Source organism: Dipodomys merriami, unplaced genomic scaffold, assembly GCF_024711535.1.
Source record: "Dipodomys merriami isolate MVZ:Mamm:240054 unplaced genomic scaffold, mDipMer1.0.p SCAF_328, whole genome shotgun sequence".
Classification (NCBI taxonomy): Eukaryota; Metazoa; Chordata; class Mammalia; order Rodentia; family Heteromyidae; genus Dipodomys; species Dipodomys merriami.
Window position 1 is genome coordinate 352,562 of NW_027204804.1, and position 25,734 is coordinate 378,295.

Genomic DNA, 25,734 nt, shown 5'->3' on the forward strand with positions numbered 1-25,734 from the left:
AGGATTATTACTTGAAGCCAGCCCCAGCAGGAAAATCTGTGAGGCCTTTTTTTCTCCAATTCATCACCAAAAAGCTGTAAGTGGAGCTGTGGCTCAAGAGTGCTGGCCTTGAGCAGGAAGCTCAGGGACAGTGACAAGGACCAACACAGAAAATAAAAGGGTAGGCCCGGCGCTCGTGGCTCATGCCTATAATTCTAGCTACTCAGGAGGCTGAGATTTGAGGATCGCAGTTCAAAGCCAGCCTGGACAGGAAAGTCTGTGAGACTCTATCTCCAATAAACCAGTAGAAAACCAAGCCGGGCGCCGGTGGCTCACGCCTGTAATCCTAGCTACTCAGGAGGCTGAGATCTGAGGATCGCGGTTCAAAGCCAGCCCGGGCAGGAGAGACCGTGAGACTCCTATCTCCAATAAACCACTAGAAAACCGGAAGTGGCGCTGTAGCTCAAGTGGTAGAGCGCTCGCCTTGAGCTGAAGAGCTGAGGGACAAGCGCCCAGGCCCAGAGTTCAAGCCCCACAACCACCAAAAAAAAAAAAAAAAAAAAAAAAAAAAAAAAACCAGTAGAAAACCAGAAATGGAGCTGTGGTTCAAGTGGTAGAGCACTGGCCTTGAGCTGAAGAGCGCAAGGACAGTGCCCAAGCCCAGAGTTCGAGCCTCACGACCGAAAAAAAAAAGAAAGAAAGAAAGAAAGGGTATCTCTTTGGGTTCAAAGGAACCATAGCCTAGATAGGCCTGGGGGAAAAGCAAAGATCTCAAAAATAATGAGAGGGGCTGGGAAGGTGGCTCAGTGGTAGAGCGCTTGCCTTGCATGCATGAGGCCCTGGGTTCAATTCCTCAGCACCACATAAGCAAAAAGAAAAAAGCCGGAAGTGGCGCTGTGGCTCAAGTGGTAGAGCGCTAGCCTTGAGCTGAAGAGCTGAGGGACAGCATGCAGGCCCAGAGTTCAGGCCCCACGACCGGACCAAAAAAAATAATAATAATAAAAAAATGAGAGCAGGGGACTGGGAAGGTGGCTCAGTGGTAGAGTGCTTCCTTGCATGCATGAGGCCCTGGGTTTGATTCCTCAGCAGCACCATATAAGCAGAAAAAGCCAGAAGTGGTGCTGTGGCTCAAGTGGTAGAGCGCTAGCCTTGAGATGAAGAGCTGAGGGACAGTGCCCAGGCTTAGGGTTCAGGTCCCACAACTGGCATAAAACAAAAGGAAACAAAAAAAAAACACCAAGAGCACTGCCCGGCATTGGTGGCTTGCACCTATGATCCTAGCTCTTTAAGAGGGTAAGACCTAGAGAATCTTAAGTTTGAAGCTAGCCCAGATAGAAAAATCTGAGACTATTTCCAATTAACTAACAAAATGCTAGGCTGAAGGCATGACTTGCCCTGGTATTAACACACACACACACACACACACACACACACGAAAAGTGAACTGGAGATGTGGCTCAACCTGTAAAGCACCTACAATTTGTCTCCCTTCTCTGCCTATGTATGTATGGCACTGTGGCTCAAACTGGTAGAATGCTAGCCTTGAGCAAAAAGAGCTCAGGGACAGCGCCCAGGCCCTAAGTTCAAGCCCCACGACCAAAAAAAGCATAAGCCTTTCTGGGCACCTGTGGCTCACACCTGTAATCTAGTTATTCAGGAGGCTAAGACCTGGAGGATTGAAGTTCAAAACTTTTATCTGTAATCTATTGAATAGTCTGTCCTGGAAAACATCCTATTTGTAATTGAGATGTGGAATGTGTATTCCATTGTTATTTGGCAGAATGTTCTATACGTGTCAAATAAGTTAATTATGAATTCAGCTGAATCTTGTGTTTTTATGTAACTATGTAATTTTATATAATTAGGTGCATGAATGTCTTGCTGTATCTTGTTCATGGACTAAAAATTCTGTTAACACAAGCTGGTACTAGACTTTAAATTCAGGGCCTTGGGTTCTCCCAAGCGTTTTTCTGGCACTCTACCACTTGAACCATAGCTCCACTTCTGTACTTCTAGCTTTTTGGTGTTTTTTTTTGTTTTTGTTTTTGGGGCGGGGGGTCTGTTCGTGGGGCCTGAACTCTGGGCCTGGGCACTGTCCTTCATCTCTTCAGCTCAAGGCTAGCACTCTACAAGCCACAGCGCCACTTCTGGCTTTTTTCTTTTTGTTTATGGGGTGCTGAGGAATGGAACCCATGCATGCCAGGCAAACGCTCTACTACTGAGTCACCTTCCCAGTCCCCTTTTTAGTGTTTTTTTTGGAGATAAAAAGTTCCTCAGATTTGTTTCCCTGGGCTGGAACTCTTGATTGGTTCACTGTATATACATGAGCCACCAGTGCCTGGCTCTGCCGGTTTTATTTTTACTATCATTTGCACAGAATGTATTACTTTCAACCTGTGTGTTTGCATCTCTTACAGAAAATTATGGTTGAATGTTTTTTCATTCTAGCAAAAAGTACTGAGCATAAACCCAGGCTCATATACTCACAAAAACCCATTCTACCAATCACTGGAATAGTGGGCTCCCCTATATGGCTCAAGCTAAGGATTTTTTTTTTTTTTTAGCATAAGAGGATGAAATAGAAAAGAGAGAAAGAAAAGCACCTTCCACTTGAAGTACAAGAGTGGGATACAAACTCCTGGCCTGAAACTTTTTTTTTTTTTTTTGGTTATGGGGCCTGAACTCTGGGCCTGGGCGCTGTCCCTCAGCTTTTCAGATCAAGGCTAGCGCTCTACCACTTGAGCCACAGCACCACTTGCAGCTTTTTCTGCTTATGTGGTGCTGAGGAATCAAACCCAGGGCCTCATGCATGCAAGGCAAGCACTCTACCTCCTTCCCAGCCCCTGGCCTGGAACTCTTGATCTTCAGCCTCAATCTCCCAAGTACTGGTATTACCAAGTTCCTCATTACCACACCTGACTCAATACTGTGTTTTGATTAATGAGTTTAACCCCTTTACATTTGATATAACATATTTCATTTTGCCATTTGTTTTCTGTGTTAGAGTTCTTTTTGTCTTCATTTGTCTTCTATGTTTAGTTGATGGGGGTTAGGGTAAGAGAGATATTTTAATTTCCTTTTGTTTTTATTCTACTTAATTTTTGGTTACCCTGGGGATTACAACTAGTATCTTTTTTGTGTACTGAGTACTGGTGCTTGAACTCAGGGGCTCAAACTCTCCATAGGCTTTTTCTTTTTTTTTTTTCAGGTCACGGGCTTGAACTCTGGGCCTGGGTGCTGTCCCTCAGCTCTTCAGCTCAAGGCTCTACCACTTAAGCCACAGTGCCATTTCCAGCATTTTCTGTGTACATGGTGCTGAGGAATCGAACCTAGGGCCTCATGCATGCAAGCCACCTTCCCAGCCCCTCCATAAGCTTTTTCTATTCACTGGCACTTAGCAACTTGAGCCATACCTCCAATCCAGTGGTGTGTGCCACTAGCATCCAGCATCCCTATTTTTGTTGTTGGTCAGTTGTGGGACTTGAATTCTGGACCTGGGCACTGCCCCTCAGCTCTTCAGCTCAAGGCGAGCATTCTACCACTTGAGCCACAGCAACACTTCTGGTTTCCTAGTGGTTTATTGAAGAAGAGTCTCACAGACTTTCCTGCCCAGGCTGGCTTTGAACTGCGATCCTCAGATCTCAGCCTCCTGAGTAGCTAGGATTACAGGCGTGAGCCACCTGAGCCCGGCTGCAGCCTGCTTTTGAGATAGGATCTTGCTCATGCTGGCCTCAAACTTTCAATCTTTCTGCCTCAGCCTTCTGAATGCTGAGACTTCAGGTGCATGTCAATGTGCTGTTCTGCTAATTTATTAAACCATTTATGTTCCCCAGACTCAATATTTCAAGTGACTTATAGTCAAATTTTCTGATTCCTCCTTCTGCCTGCGCAAATTTGCCTTTGAATTCCCCCAGGGAAATTTTCGTTTCAGTTGAAGCCTAGAATGAAGACTAGATCTTGTGTTGGCTCCCTGTTTAACCTCACCTGATTCTTTTAAGTACTATAAGTTTGGAAGTCAGTTCTCAAAAGGACTTCAGGCAGCTACTCCTGTAGTCTTTGATGCAGTATGTCAGCACCTGCATGTGGTCAAACCAGTGAGGAGAATAAAAGCCCCTTGTGAATATGGAGTCAGGATCAGACGTGCACCACCAGGCCCGGCAGCTATGGGAATGCATGACTGGTCTGGGAACACCCGTCTATCCCCTGTATGAGCTCCTTCTATTCAGCTTCCCAGCATGGTCAGCTTTGGAGTTTTCCATCATCTGACTCAACCAGCTTCGATTTTTTTTTTTTTTTTTTTTTTGGTCGGTTGTGGGGCTTGAACTGGGTATTGTCCCTTAGCTCTTCAGCTTAAGGCTAGCACTCTACCATTTGAGCCACAGTGCCACATCTGGCTTTTTCTGCTTATGCGGTGCTAAGAAATCGAACCCAGGGCCTCATGCATGCAAGGCAAGCACTCTACCACTGAGCCACCTTCCCAGCCCCCAGCTGTGATTTTTTTGAATAAAGTCATTTTCCTTGCTGAAACACCTTGTCTCTTGACCTAATTGTCCAGCAAGTCACCTTGGGTCTGGCAGTGCTGTCACTGCAAATTTCACTTCCTGAATTTCTTTTTGGTTTCTTTTCAGGTGGATTTTCTTTCTTGATTTTTTTTTTTTTTTCCTGGTACTCAGGGCCTCACGCTCTCTTGGCTTTCGAGCCACACAGCTCTATTTCCAGCCTTTTGCTGGTTAATTGGAGGTAACTCTCACAGACTTTTCTGCCTGGGCTGGCTTTGAACCACAATTCTCAGATCTCAACCTCCTAAAAGGCTGAGATTACAGGTGTGAGAAACAAACTGGTGCCCTGTTTCTATTTTTTGTTGTCGATAATCTCTTTTTTCATATGTTGCTAGAAAATACTAGCTTCAGGGATCTGATCTCCAGCAAAACACACACAGTAATACCAGCTTTATTTCTTGACTTTATCCACTTCTTGTTTTTTTCCTGGCTGGCCTGTTGCTTAGCCCAATCTAGCCTCAAAATGCCAGAACCTTTTGCCTCAGTCTCAGTGCTAGGATTACAGATTACAGATCCTTTAGTTCTTTCATCATACTTGAGTTATTTTAAGCTCTTGCTTAGTAGGTTCTTCATCTGGTCTTTTTTTTTGGGGGGGAGGGGTGGGAGTAAGGGACCAGCCTTACTCCCACCCCTCTTTGTGCTCAAGGACAGTGCTCTACCACTCGAACCACAATGCCACTTCCCCAGCTTCCTTTGTTCAGTGATCCTCGGATCTTAGCCTCCTGAGTAGCTAGGATTACATGAGTAATCTTACCCTTACCTATCATTTACTCCACTTTTAATTGTTCTAGACTCTTTAGACTAATCTTAAATTAGGCCCTCCTGTCTTCCTTTCTCTCTGCTTTTTTAAAAGTTCCTTCAGATCTCTAATAGTAGCTCCTATAATGCCAGAATTAAAGTGTCCAGCCATCTGGTCTTTTTTTCCCCCGGTCAGTTGTGGGGCTTGAACTCTGGGGCTGGGTGCTGTCCCTGAGTTCTTTTGCTCAAGGCTAGTGCTCAGATCTCAGCCTCCTGAGTAGCTAGGATTACAGGTACCCGACTGGTCTTTAAGAGTTCTGTTGCCTTACTTTTTTTCCCCCTGTATGACTGAGCCATTCCTATTCTTTTAAAAAAAATTTATTTTTTCCAGTCCTGGAGCTTGAACTCAGGGCCTGGGCACTGTCCCTGAGCCACTCTGTGCTCAAGGCTAGCACTCTACCACTTGAGGCATAGTGGCTTTTCCTGTTTATGTAGTAGTGAGGAATGGAACCTAGGGCTTCATATGTGCTAGGCGAGCACTACCACTAATTCACATTCCCAGACCAAGTATTTTATTCTTATTTTTCTATTATTTTTTTAATTTTTTTGTGAGTATTTATTCTTATTAAGTAGTTGAACAGAGGGGTCCAATTCTAGAAATCAAAGCATCTTGATCAACATCAACCCTTTTATTGTTCTCTCCCATCATTCCCCATTCCATTCTTACCCTCTAGTTCTGTAGTTCAAGTTTTACATAATGTACATTGAATATCACTGTATTTGTTCACTTTTCCTCTGTGTGCCCCCTCCCCCTCAACATGTATAATCCCCTACCCCACCCCACCCCCACTTGTGTTTGAACTCAGGGCCTGGGCACTGTCCCTGAGCTTCTTTTGCTCAAGGCTAGCACTCTCTACCACTTGAGCCACGCACCGCTTCAGCTTTTTCTGTTTATATGATACTGAGTAATCGAACCCAGGGCTTCATGCATGCTAGGCAAGCACTTTACCACTAAGCCACATTCCCAGTCCCACAGTATTCATTTTGTTAAATGGTTTTGTTAGTTATTCAAAGGGGTTACACCACTGGACTCCTCCCCTATTTGGCCCTTTAGTCATTTTGTGTGTATATGCATATAAACTTATGTGTTTTTATGTATGTCTGTATTTGGGTTTAATTTCTACATAGGAAAGAAACCATGTACCTATTTGTTTCTCTGACTCGTACTTATTTCACTGAATGCAATTCTTTTCTAGGACCACCCATTTCTCTGTAAATGCCACAACAGTATTCTAAGAGATAAGTAAAATCTTATTGTATATTTGTAATCACATTTTCTTATTCCACTCATATGTTATAGGGCATTTGTTCCTTTATGTAGTACTAGGACTCCTAAAAAGCACTTTTACTACCAAGCCATGCCCTGATTTTGGGGGGTTATTTGATTTGGGTCTGGGCCTGATACACTACACCATCATGCCTAGCTGTTTGTTCAGAAAAGGTCTCTCAGACCTCTTTCCTGCCCCAGCTAGCCTCAAACTACAATCCTGTCTTAGCCTCCCAAGTTGCTTAGATTACAAGTGTAAGCCACTGCTACCTGGCAACCATTCCTATTTCTTTGCATAAGTAATGATTTTTCTTTAAAAACAGGGCAGTAAAGTCCCCATGAGACTCATCTCCAATTAACCACTCAAAAAACTGGAAGTGGCTCTGTGGTTCAGAGGTGCAGCACTAGCCTTGAGCAAAAAGGCTTAGGTACAGCACCAGCCCTGAGTTCAAGCCCCATGACCGACCAAAAAACCCCCCAAAACCTTTAATGTTAATTCTGAAAATCAGATTCCTCAGTCTCTAGGACTGCTTGTTTCTGGCCACTTGTTTTCTAAGACTGATTACTGGTTTCTGAACACTAAGCACAGAAGCAGCCATTTTTTCTTGGCCTAATGTTACAGGAACACAGCAGCCCACCCATCGCAGGCTGGTCCATCACAGCATCTGTAGGACAGCTGCTTTTCTTTTCTAGTTAATGTTGGCCATCTCCCCATCAAGGATCAGCCTGAGATGTGTGCCTTTGAGGTCTCAAGACATGCTTGGTAACTTTATCATTTTCTCCATATATGTGGTCCTAGTCTTTAATGTCTAGCTTCCCAAAGAAAAATGAAAGATACTGGGCCCTTCAAATCCTCTGGAAGTGCTTAAGTTAGAGGAATGGGATGTACATTTGTGTGGGCAACTCTGTAGTTAAGTGGTATCAGGATCTGGGGTATGACTCAGTACTTGCCTCACACTCATTCAGTCCAGTACAGCACCAGAAACAGAATAAAACAGTCATCACGGCCTGGGAAGGTGGCTCAGTGGTAGAGCGTTTGCCTTGCATGCATGAGGCCCTGGGGTCGATTCCTCAGCACCACATAAGCAAAAAGAAAAAAAGCTGGGAGTGGCGCTGTGGCTCAAGTGGTAGAGCACTAGCCTTGAGCTGAAGAGCTGAGGGACAGCGCCCAGGACCAGAGTTCAGGCCCCACGACCGGACCCAAAAAACAAAACAAAAAGAAACAGTCATCAGGAGACAGATCCCTCTATTTGCAGGGTGTGTGTGGCTCTTTCTAGTGTCTATACTGGCAGCCACAAGCTGCTCCTCAAGACACTGCCCCCTCCCCGCCCCCTTCCCCCCAGAGCTGCCCAACAGAGGGTAGGCAGGGAGAGTGAGAGCTGAAACTGACCATCCAAGTTCTGCCAGCATGATTGCTGTCTAGGTGAGGGGAGAAATTCAGAAGGCTTCACACCTCATTTTAATTCTTGCAAGTGCAAGATCTGTATTAACTGTTCCTATATGTCTAGCAAAATTCAGTGTGAAGCCATGGGGCCTGGGTTTTCTTTGTATTAAGTTTTTTTTTTCCCTCCTCAATTTAAAAAATTAGTAATATAGTCTTTTCTTGTCATGGGTCTTTTCAGTTGTTAGTTGGTCCTAGGGCTTGAACTCACGGTCTGGGTGCTGTCTCTGAGCTACTTTTGCTTAAGGCTAGCACTTTACCATTTGTGGAAGTAAGAGTCTTATGGACTTTCTTGCCTGGACTGGCTTAAAATTGCAATCCTCAGATCTCAGCCTAAGTAGCTAATATTACAAATGTGAGCTACAGGTGCCCCACTCTAGCCATTTTTTTCTGTTTTCTTTTTTTGCCAGTACTGGAGCTTGAACCCAGGAACTGACTGTCTCTGAGCTTTTTTGTTCAAGGCTAGTACTCTAAAGCACAATATCCACTTTTTTTGGTTAACTGGAGATAACAGTCTTAAGGACTTGTTGCCTTGGCTGGCTTCAAACTGTGAACCTCAGAGCTCAGCCTCCTAAGTAGCTAGGATTATAGGCAGAAGCCACAGGAACCTGGCTCCAGTTATTTCCTGATTGCAGGTTTCTATCAGTTTCCCCTCAAGCAGGAGAATCTGTAGTCTTTACTTCTTCCACCGAGTTCCAACTGGCCACAGAAGCACCACAGCTTGTTACACTCAACCTACCTCTCACCACTGATCCCAGTTATACCAGTTTCAGATGCATTTGTTTTCTGGGTTACTCTGCCTCCAATTTCACATTCCACAACGCCGCTTCATTATGTTTCCTAAACTGTATCCATTCATGTTATTTAGTCTACAGAAGTGTAAAGCATTAAAGCTTTCCTGAGATGGTCCTCTACTCAAGTCCCATCTATCTCATACATACTTCACATACGCTTTGTACCAACCACAATACTCCTACACACTCCCAGTTCTTTCTGTTTGCTTTTTTTCTTCTGCCTATAACAATGCTTTCTATACTTTATAAGGAATCTTTTAAAAATAGAGAACAATAAAATGAGTTGGTCAAGATACACTGTATTCATAACCAGACTTATAGAATTATAACCTCATTATATAGCTTCTTAATAAAAATGTTAAAAAAAAAACTTTACAGTCTATGAGGGACCAAAGCTTTTATAAAATAAAACAAACAGGAATTATACAAACTAGAAAAACAATAGCTTAGATGTCACAGCAGCAGCCAAGTTTTTCAAAGCTTCCTTGTGTTTGTGGTACCATCTGAGACCGCTAATAGTGGGTCCACACTGGTCTGGACTAATTCCCTTCCCCTTGCCTGGGAACTACCACCCACCTATTTGCCACTCAAGGTCCACTATCCCTCCTCCTCTGTCATATCCTGATACCAGGCCCCCTGTTCATATCCTCTCCACATGTCTTGTTCTAACTTGTCACATCATGACACTTTTCTTCTACATGCCAAATAGAAGCAAGTTCTATGAAGTCAGGCGTGAGTATAAATTCATCGTGCATCCTGAGCCTTGGGCCTGTGGTAGAAGCTATGGTAGAAGCTCAGAAAGGCAGTTAGCAAATGAATCCAACACACTTCTGTAGCAATGTTTGGACGAGGAGGAACAGCAATAACTTTAAACAGACCTTTAATGACTGGTTTAGGATTAAAAGGTTCAATGGTCTAGCCACAAGGACAGAAGCGGAGAGTTCAGTAGGCTGTCTGGGACTGCTGCTGGCGGTAGCCACCACGGCGCATGTAGCCCTCGTTTTTGCGGTAGCCATCCTTTTGGTCTGCAGGAGGAAGGAAGGAAGGGAAGGTGAACATGAGTACCAGGGGAGATGCAGTATTGGTCAAGGATCCTGAGAGAGTAGAATGATGGAACCACTCACCTCGGAAGTAGCCACCATAGGTACCCTGCTTGTGGTCAAACACCCGCTCATTATTCTCTACCAGGCTGCCCAGCTTCTCAGCGAGCTGTAGAGCCAGGTTCTGCTGGGCAGTGGGCTCAGTGCGGTGCATCACTACTGTCTGAGTGGGCTGATCTAGTGAGGCCTGACAGGAGTAAAGCAAAAGAAGGAATGTGACATACACCAGACCTGTCCCCCAAGTGTCTCTCTCCATTTGCCCATGCACCACCCTTGGCTCTCACCATCAATTCCTCATTAATGATCATCTTGCTGATGATGGAATGCACTGTGGGCAGATCCAATTCGAACATATCTGATAGTGTCTCCATGCTAGAGAAAAAGAAGGCAGGGAACAGGGCCATGGGTAGGACTATTGACTGCCAAACTGGGGCTCCTCTGCACCAACAGGGGCCATACTACCTGATGGAGTCATAGACACTGCTGTAGGTGAAGAGGTAAGTCCTCAGTGACTCTTCCTGGATCTTCCTATGGGGAGAGGGGAAAAAATGGTGGCAAGTCCTCAAGAAAGGTGACCAAACAGTCTCTACTTCCCTACCTATCATGGCCTCCCTTTTGCTCACCTAACCAACATGATGCGGACTTTGTCAGCCTCAGGGAAAAGGTCCCACACTTTCCCATTCATCTTCTCATTAATGATGAAACTGTGGCAGGTCTTCCAGTCACCCATCTTCATGGCCTTGGAGGCAGCAACCACATGTTCCCTCATTGACTCAGGGGGACCTGAAAGGTCACAAATGGGCAGGGTCTAGAGAAACTTGCTGCCAAGGTCGCTCCTTCATGAGCATTATTTAAGGAATGTAGGGCAGAAGAACAAATACCTAGACCAGATTCTCCCACCTTTCCAAGAAAGTGATGGGCTTGTATGTCATTTCATGTCTAAATATACTTATTTTAGGCTCAGACTAAACTAGATGTCCTTCAGGGCATTGCTGAACCCCCTGAAAATGTTGACATGTGGTTGATTGGGTGTGTATTGTGCATTGTCCTAGAAAAAGAGCACCTGGCTTTCATATTCCACAGGCTCCTTACCTAGAAGTCTAACATCTCATCCAGGTATTTACCAAACTTTATACTTCTATTGCTTTCGTGATTTCTGCCACAGGCATGATCAGATTATTATTCATGAAAGCAACTCATTTGTTTTCCTTAAAAATTTTAGCCTTTGTCTAAATTAGCCCTGAGAAACAAGTGTGATAAGCTGATTAAGGACTTGGGCCCCCAAACACAAAAATGAGGCAAGCCAAACTAAGTGGCCCTCACAAGCATGGCAGACCCTGTAACACGGAAGACCTTACAGCAGGCACAATGAGTGCAAATGCATACCAGAGTCAGCCCAAAGAGCTGTGATAGCAAGGCTAAGCTGAAGAAAACGAACAGGCAACCTTTTTAGAGGAAGCGTCCTTTTTTTTTTTTAAAAAAGAGTAAGGGTAGAAAATCAAAGAAAATTTCTATAAATCAAACAAACAGTACACATGGCCAAAAAAAAAAGACACTGGCTTTTTTTGTAGCCCAGGTGGCCTTGAACTTGTGTCATTCCTGCCTCAGTCTCTTGAGTGCTGACCTTATAGAGTACTATTATATCCAGCTAAGAAATTGACTTCTGACCCCATTATGAGTAAAAGAATAGGAAATGGGCCGGCGCTGGTGGCTCACGCCTGTAATCCTAGCTACTCAGGAGGCTGAGATCTGAGGATTGCGGTTCAAAGCCAGCCCAGGCAGGAGAGACCGTGACTCTTATCTCCAATAAACCACCAGAAAACCGGAAGTGGCGCTGTAGCTCAAGTGGTAGAGCACTCGCGTTGAGCTGAAGAGCGCCCAGGCCCAAAGTTCAAGCCCTACGACTGACACCCCCCCCCAAAAAAGAATAGGAAACGGTGAACCAGAGTACCCAGACCCAAAGCTGCTTTCAGTTGCAGGGGAAGGTAAGCCTAGGGTTTCCAGGCCCAGAACTGTGAGATATTGAGAAGTTCAGTTTTCCATAAAACAAAACACCACTAGGTAAGCCAAACACAATCAGCCATAGGTGGCTGGGAGTGTGGCTTAGTGGTACAATGCTTACCCAGCATGTATGAAGCCCTGGGTTTGATTCCTCAGTATCTCATAAACAGAAAAAGCCAGAAGTGGTGCTGTGGCTCAAGTGGCAGAGCACTAGCCTTGAGCAAAAGCTCAGGGACAGTGCCCAAGCCCTGAATTCAAGCCCCACGACTGGCAAAAAATAAAAATAAAAAATCAGCTTAAGGAACATCTGCACTTAAGCAGAGCTATTGACATTAACTGGTGGAGGATGAAGGCATAAAGGGATGGTGGCTGTAAATAGCAAGCTTGGCTCACTCAAGCCCTTCCATGCACCACCTGCATCGAAGGGACAGTTACTTCCTTTCCCAGTGACTCAAACTCAATCCTGCAAGGTCATATCCTCCAAAAGTAATCCAAGTGGGGGAGGAGAGTATAGCTTAGGGGTAGAGCTTGGCCTAGCATGTGTGGGGCCTTGTGTTTCATCCCTACCACCACAAAAAGAGAAAATTGAGTGGTTAAAACAATTTTGAATAATAAAACTATCCCAGTGGTTTGCCTAGAAGATAATGTACATGAAGGGGAGGAAAAGGAAAGCTGTAAGTCCAGCTTAAACCTAAGTCCCTTAAACTCAGACACATTACCTAAATTCTATTTGCCTCGGTGTTTTTCATCCAGAACAAGGTAACAAGAATACTTAAATCACAGGGTTATATATTACTAGTACAGATTAAAAAAATTATGATTTCTAAGACACTTGAACCATGCCAGGCAGAGGTGCCACCAATGGAATCACTTAGTGGAATTATTCCTGCTAACTTCACTACAAAGATCCCAGGAATGTGCTGGACAATGAACCCCACACTCACCCAGCAAGGGCTGACGCTCTCCCACCCGCAGCTGGTGATGGAACTGCTTGCTGATCATGCGTCGGCGGGCATCACTCTCATGGGCAGCCATGTAGGGGATCTCTAGGAGCATGGCAGACACCAAATAGACACACTCCAGCAGTTCCAGGTTGATGTGCAGGTGGAAGGGCACCTGGCGGCGCCGCTCTACCTTCTCCTGCTCCTGGTTGCGCTCCTGTAGGCTGCGCAGCAGCAGACCCTGGCCCAAAAGCTCCTTGGCCCGGCCACTGGACTGGATGTCCAGCAGGGCATTGTGTGCATCTTTGGTCAGGCCTTGGCGGAAGGCACAGATGCCCAGCTGCACCATGGTACGGTTGTACAGGATCTAGAGACAAAGGATAGTATATCATAAATGAAAGTCACAGGGCAAGCTGTTTATTTATTCAACACACATATACGTACTATGCGCTAAGAACTAAAACGTGGCCAGGGATAGAGAACAAAAAGACATGGAATACCTGAGAGTTGGGGCAAGCACACAGTAAAGAGAAAATGGAACAGAGAAGGACTAGGAAGCAAGTTTGTGTGGCTGGCAATCTGATAAAACGAAGGCAAGCTTCACTTTCAAAAGAATATTTGAATAAAATTATAAAGAGAACAAGTCACAGATACCTATACCTAGGGGTTGAATATAATGTGGGGGGGGTGTGTGGGGAGGGGGGGGAGAAAGCTGGAGAGGTGGGGAGGGAAGGAATGGTAGGGGAAAGACAAAGGAGGAGGCAACATTAATCGATAAAAAATGTACTCATTACCCTACTCATGTAACTGTAACTCCTCTGTACAGTATTTTTACAATTAAAAATGTATAGGGCTGGGATGTAGTTCAGTGGCAAACCGCTTGCCCAGCAAGTGCAACATCCTGGGTTCAATCCCCAGTACCAAAAAAGACAAAAAAAAAAAAAAAAAGTATAAAAAAATGCTAGAGCCGGGCGCTGGTGGCTCACGCCTGTAATCCTAGCTACTCAGGAGGCTGAGATCTGAGGATCGCGGTTCAAAGCCAGCCCGGGCAGGAGAGACCGTGAGACTCCTATCTCCAATAAACCACCAGAAAACCGGAAGCGGCGCTGTAGCTCAAGTGGTAAAGCGCTCGCCTTGAGCTGAAGAGCTGAGGGACAGCGCCCAGGCCCAGAGTTCAAGCCCCACGACCGACAAAAAAAAAAAAAAAAAAAAAAAAAATGCTAGAAAAAGGAAAAGTAAATGCCATGCTCAGCAAGCATGAGGCACAAATTGAAACACCAATATAGACAAAATGAAAACAAAAAAAAAATCATAAATGGAACAATGTGATGAATCAGGGACCATCTGTAATAATGAAATGTATAATAATCAATGTATAAATGGATGCCATGACAAAGTAGAAAAATAAGTAGAAATTAGAAATCTAGCCAGGTGCTGGTAGCTCATGCCTATAATCCTAACTACTCAGGAAACTGAGATCTGAGGATATTAATAAGAGCCAAGCCTGGGCAGAAAAATCCCTGAGATCCTTATCTCCAATTAACAAGTGAAAAGCCAGAATTGGATGCGTGGCTCACGTGGCAGAGCACCAACTTTGAGTGAAAAGGCTAAGCAAGAGCATTAAGTTCTGAGTTCAAGCAAGCCCTTGTACCAGTACTAAAAATTTTTTTTAAAAAAAGAAAAAGAAAAAGAAACTACAGGAAGAGGGGCTGGGAATGTGGCTTCATGGTAGAGTGCTTGCCTAGCATGCATGAAGCCCTGGGTTTGATTCCTCAGTACCACATACACAGAAAAAGCCAGAAGTGGTGCTGTGGCTCAAGCAAGAGTGCTAGCTTTGAGCAAAAGAAGCTCAGGAACAGTGCCCAGGTCCTGAGTTCAAGGCTCAGGACTGGCACAAAAAAGAAAAAAACAAAAAAATCCACACCTTAGTACTTCTGCTATACTAAAACATCTTCAAAATGCCACCACCCAAAAAGTGGTACCAGTGCCATGGTGCAGTTATCATTCTGCATTTGAATCCCTGTCTTTCCTCCTAGCTTAACAACTCCAAGAGTAGTTTCCATCTTTCTATGTAAGACAATCCTCTCACATGTTGGCTCAACTCAAATGATGCTGTTGGGACACCACAAAGTGTAAGTCAACATGGAAGAAAGCCGAGAGATGCTGGCAGATGGGGAAGACTAAGTGCCTCCTTAGATCTATACTCACTCACCACACAGGTGACCATTCTGGTTAAGCCAGTTTGCCTGAGGCCTGGCTTCCCCACCGTAAGGACCAGATGCTTCCTCGGCCTACCTGCACTGGCGGGTCAGCATGCTGAATGTTGTCTTGGAGGTGGCTCATGAGCATGAGATCTCGGGCCTGGTACCAGCGGGAGTGCAGAGCATGATGGTAGATGTGGCAGAGGATGGCGCACGTGCGGATCCGGTCTGTGCGGTCCTTGGCATAGATGTACTTGCACAGCCTCTCCATGAGCACAGCCGAGTCCTCACCTTCATTTTCAGCCTGGTCTTGTTCAGACTGCGAGGGAAGGGAGGAAGCAGCTTTAAAGGGCTCAGGTTCTAGGAACCAATGTGAGACTAGCCTCATATGAATCCCTGGGTTCCTTCCCTACTCCACCTCAGGAAGTTCCTAGGGAAGGGACTTGCCATGAGGGTTTCTAAAGTGAGCTGGACCGATTCACATCACTCACCTTTGATGAGCCTTCGGGAGGGGTGAGCTGGCGCTGGTGGGCCTTGTAGTCAAACTTGTAGTACGTGTGCAGGATGCGCTTCAAGTAGATGCGGCAGATCTCCTCAGTGGTGCCCTTCTCTTCCAGGTAGCGCTGCACACGCTCAATGATGGCACACACCTGCGCCTCGTCCTTCAGGTGCTCCACATACTCTGGCAGAGAGAGGACACAACCTAGTTGCAGCCGGGCGCCCAGGCTTTCCCAACCATTGGTCCCCAGCCAATCCAGTTAGCTTGGTTTAATTCTCTGCACTGGTCAGACAAATACCCACTGTGCCATGAAAATGCCATTCTCTCCCAGGACATATTATAACCTTGCTACCTCAGAGCTCAGGGGAAAAATACCTCGTTAGCAACCTTGTCCAGAAAGAGCCTGTGAGCTCTAATGCTTGCCTCTTGCCTGACCTCACTGTGCTCAAGCTATTTTCATTCCTAAAATGTGCCAAACTCACTTGCGTGACTCTGCCAGGTGCCCTTTTCTGCTTTTTCTTCCCAACTCTCATCTCAAATGGTCCCTCAGATGCCTTCTTCACACACATCTAAGCAGTCCCCTCTTCTATCACTTTCTATTTTAATGGCTAATTCACACCTGGCATTACCTGAAATCGTTTATGATTTTGCTATCTGTTTAGCTGACTTTATCTGGTGCTAGAGGGACACATCACAGACAGAAATGTTTGACTGCCTGGTTCATCTACATCCTTGACTCACTGGGCACATTTGTACTGAGTAAGCATTTCTTTTTCCCAGCCTAATGCCTCTGGGCCACACTAAATAAGCCATGTGCACAAATGTCTGAACCCACAGGGTTCTCAAGGCAGTTACCAGACTAGTAATACCCAGAAGTATATTAGAAATGCAATTCTCCAACTATTCTATCAGAGGAAATGCTGGCTTTTCATTCTGATGTAGTATAATCCTCATAAGGCCAGGTTCATGCTTGCTAAGGCTCACCTTGGGAGTGAGGGTCAGTATTCTGCATTATTTTGGTAAATTCTTCATCCATCCGTTCCACCAGAGTTAGGATACAACCGCGGACACGCAGTGGCTCAAGAGAAAGCACAAAAGTAATAAATTAGCCTAGATTTCTGTCCTAAACTTCAAGAAATGGGTCTGTCTCTACTATGCCTTCCCCAAACAAACAACATATGCCTCCAGTTATCTTGCTAATATCTCTCTTTACCTGGTCAAAATTTTGTAGATTCTCACTCTCTTCCAGAATGTTCTCTCCGACAAAGATGTTGGGGTTTGCAAATAAGATGTCCATCAATTCATTGATGCAGTCCAGGCATTTCTGCCACATCTCTGGCTGCCAAGACATGAGATGGCAGGATCAGAGGTATGAGGGTGGAATAAGTGGATGTCCCAAGAATCCCTTCACTAGGAACCCAAAGGGTCTTCAACTACCAAGTCTGTCCACAGCCTCTGAGATTTAAGACATCGGGCACCTTCTCCTGGCCTGCCATCAGAGACCTTTTTGCTAATCTTACCTTCATGTATGTGGCCAGGTTGGGGTTGTAATCGTAGAGAGAGGCAATGATATTGAACTTGATCTTGACGATGACGCCCTCCCCTAGGGTGTTTTCAGCAGCAATCTGAACCAGAAGTTGTAGCAGCTCAATCTGTGTGGCACTGGAAGGATAAAGAACTGGTTGGGTGAGGGTTTGAAACTTCTTCAGATAAGCCAGGCGGCCTGTCTCCAATACCACCGTTCTCACCATCTGGGTACTTGTTTCTTAAATTCCTACCAAAAGTACCAATAATGCCAACAATGCCCAAATGATATAAGGTATTTTCACACCCACTAGACTCTTCTGTCATCTCATAACTAAAGGTGAACACCATTCCTGTTTTCAAAAGAGCAAAACAATCTCAAAAGATTAAATGAGTGGTTCAACTTCTCATACAAATAGCAGAAAGTAAACAAGTATGTTCCAAGTATGCTCTTCCTCTGCTATATCCACAGGATTTTACCTCAAAACAGCTCTATTCCATCCATCTCTAACTCATGTTGTTCAGAAGACCACCCACCTTGTAACCCCAGAGCCATGCCTCAGGATTCTTACCGATCGGTTCCCTTCTTGCCACGTGCCTGCAGGATCTCATTCAGTTTTTTAATAACAACAGCATGGGTTATCTCAGTTCCCTTAGCAAACATTTTTGGCTTCTCCTAGGCCAAAACACATCCTGTTATATGCATGTCAACAGTAACCCATTCTTCCCTTAAGTTTCTTCCCACTCCGACCAGCTGGGCACTTGTATGCACTCCCAAATGTTTCCCATTTTTACTTTTTCTGCCATCCTGGGGCTTTAACTCAGGGTCTGGGCACTATCCCTTAGCGCTGGTCTCAAAACAAGAACCTCAAATCTGTCTTTTATCTACAATTACAGGCGTGAGCCACTGGTGCCTGGTTTTCCCTCGTTCATTTTTACCTTCCAATCCTCACCTTAACAAGTGGCACTCCACCTCTGACCCTTTCCCACTCCCCGCCTTCATTGTCCTCTTCCTCCTCATCGAGTCGTTTGGACTTCCTATCATGCTTCTTCTTGGCTTTGTCCTCTCGTTTCTTCTCAGCTGCCTTTTTGTCCTCCTCTGTGGTGGGTGCCCTGCCAGAACCATGGGAGAGGATGAAAGGTGCTAATAGCAGTAATTACCAGGAAGTACACACTACTTGCCAGTCCTGCGCTGAGGCCTTCCCCATGGTACCTGTCTATAATTTGACAGGCCTCCATTTTGCACACAAGGGAAGTAAAGAGGAGAAAAGCTAAGCAGTAGGCCTATTATCATATAAGCTAATAGTGAGATTTTCCCCATCCCTAGGCAATGAGCATCTGCACTCTGGAACCTTCAAATCCCATTTTCAGGTCACATTACTCGCTTTGTGATTGCAGCCACTTGACTCAGATCCTGTTCTAAAGTGAGAGCCATTTGGCCTCTACCACCTATAAGGAAGAACTCCATGGAAGGAAGAATAACCACCTTCAAGATTATTAAAAGCTTTATACCATTACTTTTCTTACTTTTTAAGGAATTTTGAGGCCAAAACAGTTTGTTTCCCTTCTTCCTCTTCTGAGTCGGAATCAGAAGATGTGGAACCTGTGTCCCATTCTTCATCATCTTCAGAATCTTCTGAGTCCTCGTCTTCATCCTTACGAGATTAAAAAAAAAGAGGATCAGTTCTGCTTTCCCTCCTGACATTTTCCACTGACTTAGAAACAGAACAAGAGTGGTTATTGTGTAAGAGCTGGAATGGACCACTGAGATCCAAAGAAGTTACAATATGCCCCAAAGCAGTTCTCCAGGGGCAGAGTGGGGCCCAGCATTAGATTCCAATTTGCTAAGTGCTCTAATCCAAAAGGCCTACTCTTAAACCAGACTCCAATAAATGCTGCCCTTTCTGAACATAGGACTTTATCAGTCCCTGGTATTGGTGTTTGAACTCAGAACTGCACATTTGTTTAAAGGGGGACTCTACCACTTCAACCATAAACACTCTCCCCAAACTCTTTTTGCTTTTTTTTTTAAGTGTATGTGCATGCCAGTCATAGGGCTTGAACTCAGAGCCTGGACACTGTCCTTGAGACTTTTTACTCAAGGCTAGCCCAACTTTTAGTTACTTTTTGAACAGAGTCTTACATTTGTGCCTGGGCCAATCTGAACCATGATCCTTCTATTTACATTTTTCATGTTACTGAGATGTCAGGCACACACCATTAACTGGTATTTTTTTGGTCAAGATGGCAGGGAAGGGGTATCTCAAGAACTTCTTGCTTATGTTGGCCTTGAACCATAATTCGAACCATAATTCTCTCCGATGTCATCTTCCAAATAGCAAGGTAATAGGTATGTGAATCACCATGCCTCGTCCTATTCACTCCACTTTAAAAATGAGATCCTCAATCAGTCTTTCCTCCTTCCTAGGATCCAACTTGGTCTCTGGCAGGCCTCTCAGCCTCCAGTCTAACCCTGGCTTTTACCTCCATCTTTTTGAGGAATTTGCGACTATCTCCAGAAGGAGCTTCTGATTTTTTCTTCAAGAAAGCTGCAGCACTGACTCCATCTTCATCCTCATCCTCATCTGAAGAGCCTGGTAGGAAATGGGGGGAGAAAAAAAGGCTAGAATTGTAAGCTGAGTATGGGTTTACATGCCTGTAATCTTAGCACTCAGGAAGCTGAGACAAGAGGGTCACAGGTTTGAAGCCAGCCTGATCTACATAACAAGAAAGAGAGAGGCAGAAAGGGGTGGTGGGGAGGGAGGGAAGGAAGGAAAGAAGGAAGATATGGATTGGTATAAATGGAGGATAACCAAGAAACCAGTCAGTGAAGAGAACCCCTAATTTTGGACTTCCGAACTCTCCACACTAAGTCTCCTCTCTCACCTTCTGAATCCTCCTCATTTTTCTCTGCATCTTCATCTGCAGACTGCTCAGGGTTCTGGTGAGAGGCAAATGAGAGCACTAAGGTTGCTTACTAACCCTGACCCATCCACCTTACCATCCCAATATTGCTGTGATTCCTTCTCTGGTCATACTTCCATTTGCAAATGTTCTTCTGTTCTTTTTTTTTTTTTTTTTTTTTTTGTTTTGTTTTGTTTTGTTTTGTCGGTCGTGGGGCTTGAACTCTGGGCCTGGGCGCTGTCCCTCAGCTCTTCAGCTCAAGGCGAGCGCTCTACCACTTGAGCTACAGCGCCACTTCCGGTTTTCTGGTGGTTTATTGGAGATAGGAGTCTCACAGTCTCTCCTGCCCGGGCTGGCTTTGAACCGCGATCCTCAGATCTCAGCCTCCTGAGTAGCTAGGATTACAGGCGTGAGCCACCAGCGCCCGGCTTGTTCTTCTGTTCTGTCCACAGTTTAAAGTCTGCTTCCACCATCCTCACCTGCTTGTAGTTTGTGATATGAGACTCAAAATCTCGGTTGTATTTTCTTATCTTCTGGCGCAAAGTGCTCAGTGCCTTGGCATTATTTTTGTTCATCTTCTTCTTCCCTTCTTTATCTTCCCAAAGCTAAAGAGGAAGAAAAGAAGCTTATGTGGTACTGAGGAATCGAACCCAGGGCCTCATGCATGCAAGGCAAGCACTCTACCACTGAGCCACCTTCCCAGTCCCTCACCATAACATTTTTATGAGTTTTGCTACCTGTGCTTAATAATTAGATCCAGCATTTTTTTTTGTGGTTTCAGGATGCAACCCAGAGCCTCATGCATATTAAACCACACTCTGACTTCTTACTAGCTTGTTATTTGAATATCTTTTAATCTACTACTAGCTAGGTGCCAGTAGCACATGCCTGTAATCCTAGCTACTCAGGAGGTTGAGATCTAAGAATTGAGGTTCAATGCCAGCCTAGGTAGGAAAATCTATGAAGATTCTTATCTCTAATGAACTACCAAAAAAAGCTGGAAGTGGAGATGTAGCTTAGGTGGTAGAACCCCAACCTTAAGCAAAAAAAGTTTAGGGACAGCACCTAGGCCCTAAACTAAAGCCCCAGGACTGGAACAAAATAAATAAATATCACTTCTAACAGTGTAAACCATGAATAAGGGTTACTAATAAACAAATACAAATAAATTCTTAGCTAAAAAAAAAAAAAGAGCCGGGCGCCGGTGGCTCATGCCTGTAATCCTAGCTGCTCAGGAGGCTGAGATCTGAGGATCACGGTTCAAAGCCAGCCCAGGCAGGAAAGTCTGTGAGACCCTTATCTCTAATAAACCACTAGGAAACCGGAAGTGGCATTGTGGCTCAAGTGGTAGAGTGCATGCCTTGAACCGAAGAGCTGAGAGATAGCACCCAAGCCCAGAGTTCAAGCCCCATGACTGACCAAAAACAAAAAAAGTTTCCCAGGAGAGTTCGGGTGGCTCACAGCTATAATGGGAGGCTGAAATCTGAGGATGGAGGTTTGGAATCAGCTCAGGCAGACAAATCCAAGATACTATTATCTCCAATTAACCAGCAAAAAGCCAGAAGTTTAGCTCAAGTGGTAGAGGGCCAATCTTGAGAGAAATAAGCCAGAAGTAAGTGGGCAAGGCCCTGAGTTGGAGCCCGGATATTAGTGTAAAAATAAGTAAATGGTTCCCTCTTCCTTGCTTCACTCGATTTCCTGTATTCTAGGCAACACTCTAGATAAAGTAGGTAAAGAACTAAGAGAAGACATGACCCCTAATATAGGTTAGTAGCTCAGTCAGACCCGCCGGCATTATACCTCATTAAGATAGTCCTCGAGGTCAGCCAAGATACGGATATAGAACCGAGGAACGCCTTCCTTGTCCACAATACTTTTGGCCTTGCCATACGCTTTTCCCAGGAGCTCAAACTCTTCCAGGCACTTGGTAACATCCCGAATCTTCATGGCATTGCGAATGGTCCGAATGAGGTTGGTCAGTTCCTCAAACCTGAGATGGAAGTCCAACATCACATTGGACAAGCTCACCAGAGAAAACTCACCATTGTTTCCCAGAGTCTATCACGATACCTCCCCCAAGCCTTACCTCTTGTCCTTGGCACTTCGGACAACTCTCTTGGTATCTTCCTCATCCTCGCTCAGTAACAATGGCCTATTTGGAGGGAACAGAGAGCATCAACCTCTTCTCCTAGTTTCAGTACTTCTCTTCTTGGAACCGAGGCATTTATATCATCCGTATTATACTCATTTCCCTCTGAATCAACTCCCCATAACCTCACAATTAACAACTTCATCTCCTAAATCTACTTCAATAATGGCCTACTGTCAAACATTTGTAGCATATGCAACAGTAAGTATATTTACCCTTTCAAAAATAAATGAGGGGGACTGGGACTGTGGCTTAGTGGAAGAGTGCTTGGTTCCCATGCACGAAGCCCTAGGTTTAATTCTTCAGTACCACATAAAACAGAAGGTGGCTCAGTGGTAGAGTGCTTGCCTTGCATGGATGAGGCCCTGGGTTCAATTCCTCAGCACCACATAAGCAGAAGCTGGAAGTGGCGCTGTGGCTGAAGTGGTAGAGCGCTAGCCTTGAGCTGAAGAGTTGAGGGACAGTGCCCAGGCCCCATGACCAACAAAAAATAAAAACAAAAATAAAAAATGAAATAATAAAGGCTCACATGACTATATAAGTACTGAAGAAAAATAAGTAGAGAAAGGGGCAATTTAGGTATAGCCAATGGGAAAGGCTTTGAGGAGCTGATACCTACACTAAATTCCAGGAAGAAACATTTCCAAAGTAGGAGAGGCTACCAATAATGGAAGTCCCAATGATGGATGCCAGTGGCATACACCTGCATTCTAGCTGCAAACTACATTTCAAAGCTAGCCTGGGCAGGAAAGTCTGCACGACTCTTAACTCCAATTAACCAGCAAAAACTTTTAGAAGTAGAGTAGTGACTCAAGTTGTAGAGTACCAGCCTTGAGTAAAAAAGCCAAGAGACAGCCTAAAGCTCTGAGTCCAAGCCCCAGGACCAGTACACAAGAAAAACATAACAAAACACCCCAAACCAGAAAATAAAAGCAGAAACAGAACTCCTGGATTTACCACCTCTATTGCTGGTATTTTTCTTTAATGAGACCAGACCACAGACTCACAACCATTCCTTTCTTAACATTCTATTAATCTTTTGAGCTATTTCCTACTTTCTACCAAGTGATACTGACTTTCTATTTATGGTAATGACACGAAGTCATTTTTAAGTTAGCTTACATTTCTGTGATAGATATATACATATATATGTCTGTATATGTACATATATATGTGTGTGTGTATATATATATACTGTACTGTTTCAAAGATAAAAATTTTCATCTGCGAATAGACAAGGGTATTTCAGTGGAGGTAAGCAACAGGAATGCTACAGATGCTTTAAGGGCTGAGCGGGTTGGCTGGAGTTGGGAGCCACATCCGGGGACTCGCAGACACTAGCCAAGCATTTAGGGGATCTTGTGTGAACCGCGAGGTCACTGGGGAGTTCTTGGCGGGAAGAGCTCTGGTTTGGGGGGGTTACTAGGCAGCGAGGGAGGGGAAGGGGGAGGGAAGGGATGGGGAAGGCTCACAGACCGCAGGCCAGAAGCTGATGCCACAGTCTAGACCAGGTGGAAACCCCTCCGGGGTTCCCGGTCCGCGATGGCGGACTCCCGCGATCCGCAGGAGATCCACCGAGGGGGTGTCCTTCGGCCCCGCCCGGGTCCGCGGGCCCCGATCCCGCCGCCGCGCATCCCCCAACTCACTGCTTGCCGTAGTTACCCCCGACGGGCTTGGTGACCAGCTCCTCTCCGGACAGGGACGACTCAGACTCGCTGTCCGAACCGGTGGTGAAAAACCGCGACATGGCGACGGCGCTGAGGGGCTACGGCCCGACGCAGACCTGCGGAAGCGCCCCGGCGTCACCGCCCGCGAGTAGGGGTCCGGCCCGCCACCTCCCGACTCCTCGTAGTCCCTGCCTGTCCTCCGACCCGGGTACCCCTCCTCCAAGCACCAGGACCCCCGAAATACCTACCAGCTGGGCTCGAGTCACACCGTCAAACGGAAACGCCGAGAGACGGAAAGGGGCGGTCCTACGTCACTTCCGGGACGTACCGGAGAACTACGCTGGGTAACTACAACTCCCAGAAGCCTTCGCGCCACACGGGGGGCGGGTCCCACCTGGTTCAGAAGCGCCTTGGAAAGTGGCTTTGTAAAGCCTGACTCCCTGGGTATTTGCACATCTGTCATCCTGTAGCCGGAAGGCTGCATTGTCAGGGTTGATAGTTGGGAACTCAGTCCCTAATATATATAGTAAGACTTTATATAAAGCAAAAGAAGACAAAATAAAGCAAAGCCAAGCCAAACAACGTTAGTCTCCCCAAACTGTAGAATCAGAATCTAAAGGCCAGAAACAAGTGCTGCTAATGGGGGTCGGGATTTTTCTTTTTTCTTTTTTTTCTTTTTGCCAGTCCTGGGGCTTGAACTCAGGGCCTAGGCACTATCCCTGAGCTGCTTTTGGTCAAGGCTAGTGCTCTACCACTTGAGCCACAGTGCCACTTCTGGCTTTTTCTGTGTATGTGGTACTGAGGAATGGAACCCAGAGCTTCATGCATGCTAGGCAAGCACTCTACCACTAAGCCACATTTCCCAACCCCTCTTTTCCTTTGTATCACTACTGGGACTTGGAACTCAGGGCCTGGGTGCTGTCCCTTAGCTTTTTCATTAAAGATTAGCACTCTTCCACTTGAGCCAAACCTCCATTTCCAGGCTTTTGGTAGCTAATTGGAGATGTCTCACGTTTGTTTTTGGGTTTTTTTTTTTTTTTTTGCCTGAGCTATACTCACACAGCAATTCTAAGATCTCAGCCTCCTGAGTAGCTAGGATTATAGGCCTGAGCCATTCACTTTTTAAAAGTTATCTTTATCCAGGGCTGGTGGCTCACACCTGTAATCCTAGCTACTCAGGAGGCTGAGATCTGAGGATCCCAATTCAAAGCCAGCCTGGGCAGAAAAGTCCATGAAACTTTTATCTCTAATTAACCACCAAAAAACTCAGAACTTGGGTTGGGAATGTAGTTTAGTGGTAGAGTGCTTGCCTAGCATGCATGAATCCCTGGATTCAATTCCTCAGTACCACATAAACAGAAAAAGCCAGAAGTGGCACTGTGGCTCAAGTGGTAGAGTGCTAGCCTTGAAGAAAAGCAGCTCAGGGACAGTGCCTGGGCCCTGACTTCAAGCCCCAGGCCTGGCAAAAATAAATAAAAAATTGATAAAATTAAAAACCTCAGAACTGGAAATGTGGCTCAAGTGATAGATTAGCAATGAACAAAAAATCTCCAGCCTCAGGACTGGTATACATACACAGAGAGCAGTGTATGTATAGTAATACTCATTATTCCAAAAACACTTGTTAATTCCCGATAGTAATAAGCACCATAATACTGGTTGCTTACCTACTGCAATTTTTTTTGGGGGGGGGGTCCAGTTCTGGGGCCTGAACTCTCAGCTCTTCAGCTCAAGGCTAGCACTCTACTTGAGCCACAGTGCTCTTGCAGCTTTATTTTTTCTGCTTATGTAGTGCTGAGGAATCGAACCCAGGGCCTCATGCATGCGAGGCAAGCGCTCTACCACTGAGCCACCTTCCCAGCCCAATTTTTTTTTTGATAGTCCTGGGACTTGAACTCACCCTAGGCACT

General features: G+C 45.4%; 1 protein-coding gene across 2 annotated transcripts; it reads right to left on the minus strand.

The window, feature by feature from the left end:
* Positions 1–9,701: 9,701 nt before the first annotated feature.
* On the minus strand, positions 9,702–24,139 carry LOC138841719 (eukaryotic translation initiation factor 3 subunit C). 2 transcript variants are annotated; one of them, XM_070042540.1, is made up of 21 exons: positions 24,073–24,139; positions 23,804–23,940; positions 22,095–22,160; positions 21,809–21,998; positions 20,488–20,613; positions 19,991–20,045; positions 19,589–19,698; positions 18,632–18,759; positions 18,058–18,217; positions 17,677–17,777; positions 17,101–17,242; positions 16,794–16,919; positions 16,565–16,658; positions 15,573–15,763; positions 15,176–15,400; positions 12,884–13,247; positions 10,562–10,721; positions 10,401–10,466; positions 10,223–10,310; positions 9,963–10,125; positions 9,702–9,863 (listed from the first exon to the last, which is right to left on the minus strand). In XM_070042540.1, the coding sequence occupies exons 2-21, from the start codon at positions 23,902–23,904 to the stop codon at positions 9,781–9,783; spliced, it is 2,739 nt and encodes a 912-aa protein (XP_069898641.1). In that variant the 5' UTR covers positions 23,905–23,940; positions 24,073–24,139; the 3' UTR covers positions 9,702–9,780. The 2 variants fall into 2 exon arrangements, with proteins under 2 accessions (XP_069898641.1, XP_069898640.1); XM_070042539.1 differs by having other exon boundaries at positions 17,677–17,780.
* Between the last annotated feature and the right edge of the window lie 1,595 nt (positions 24,140–25,734).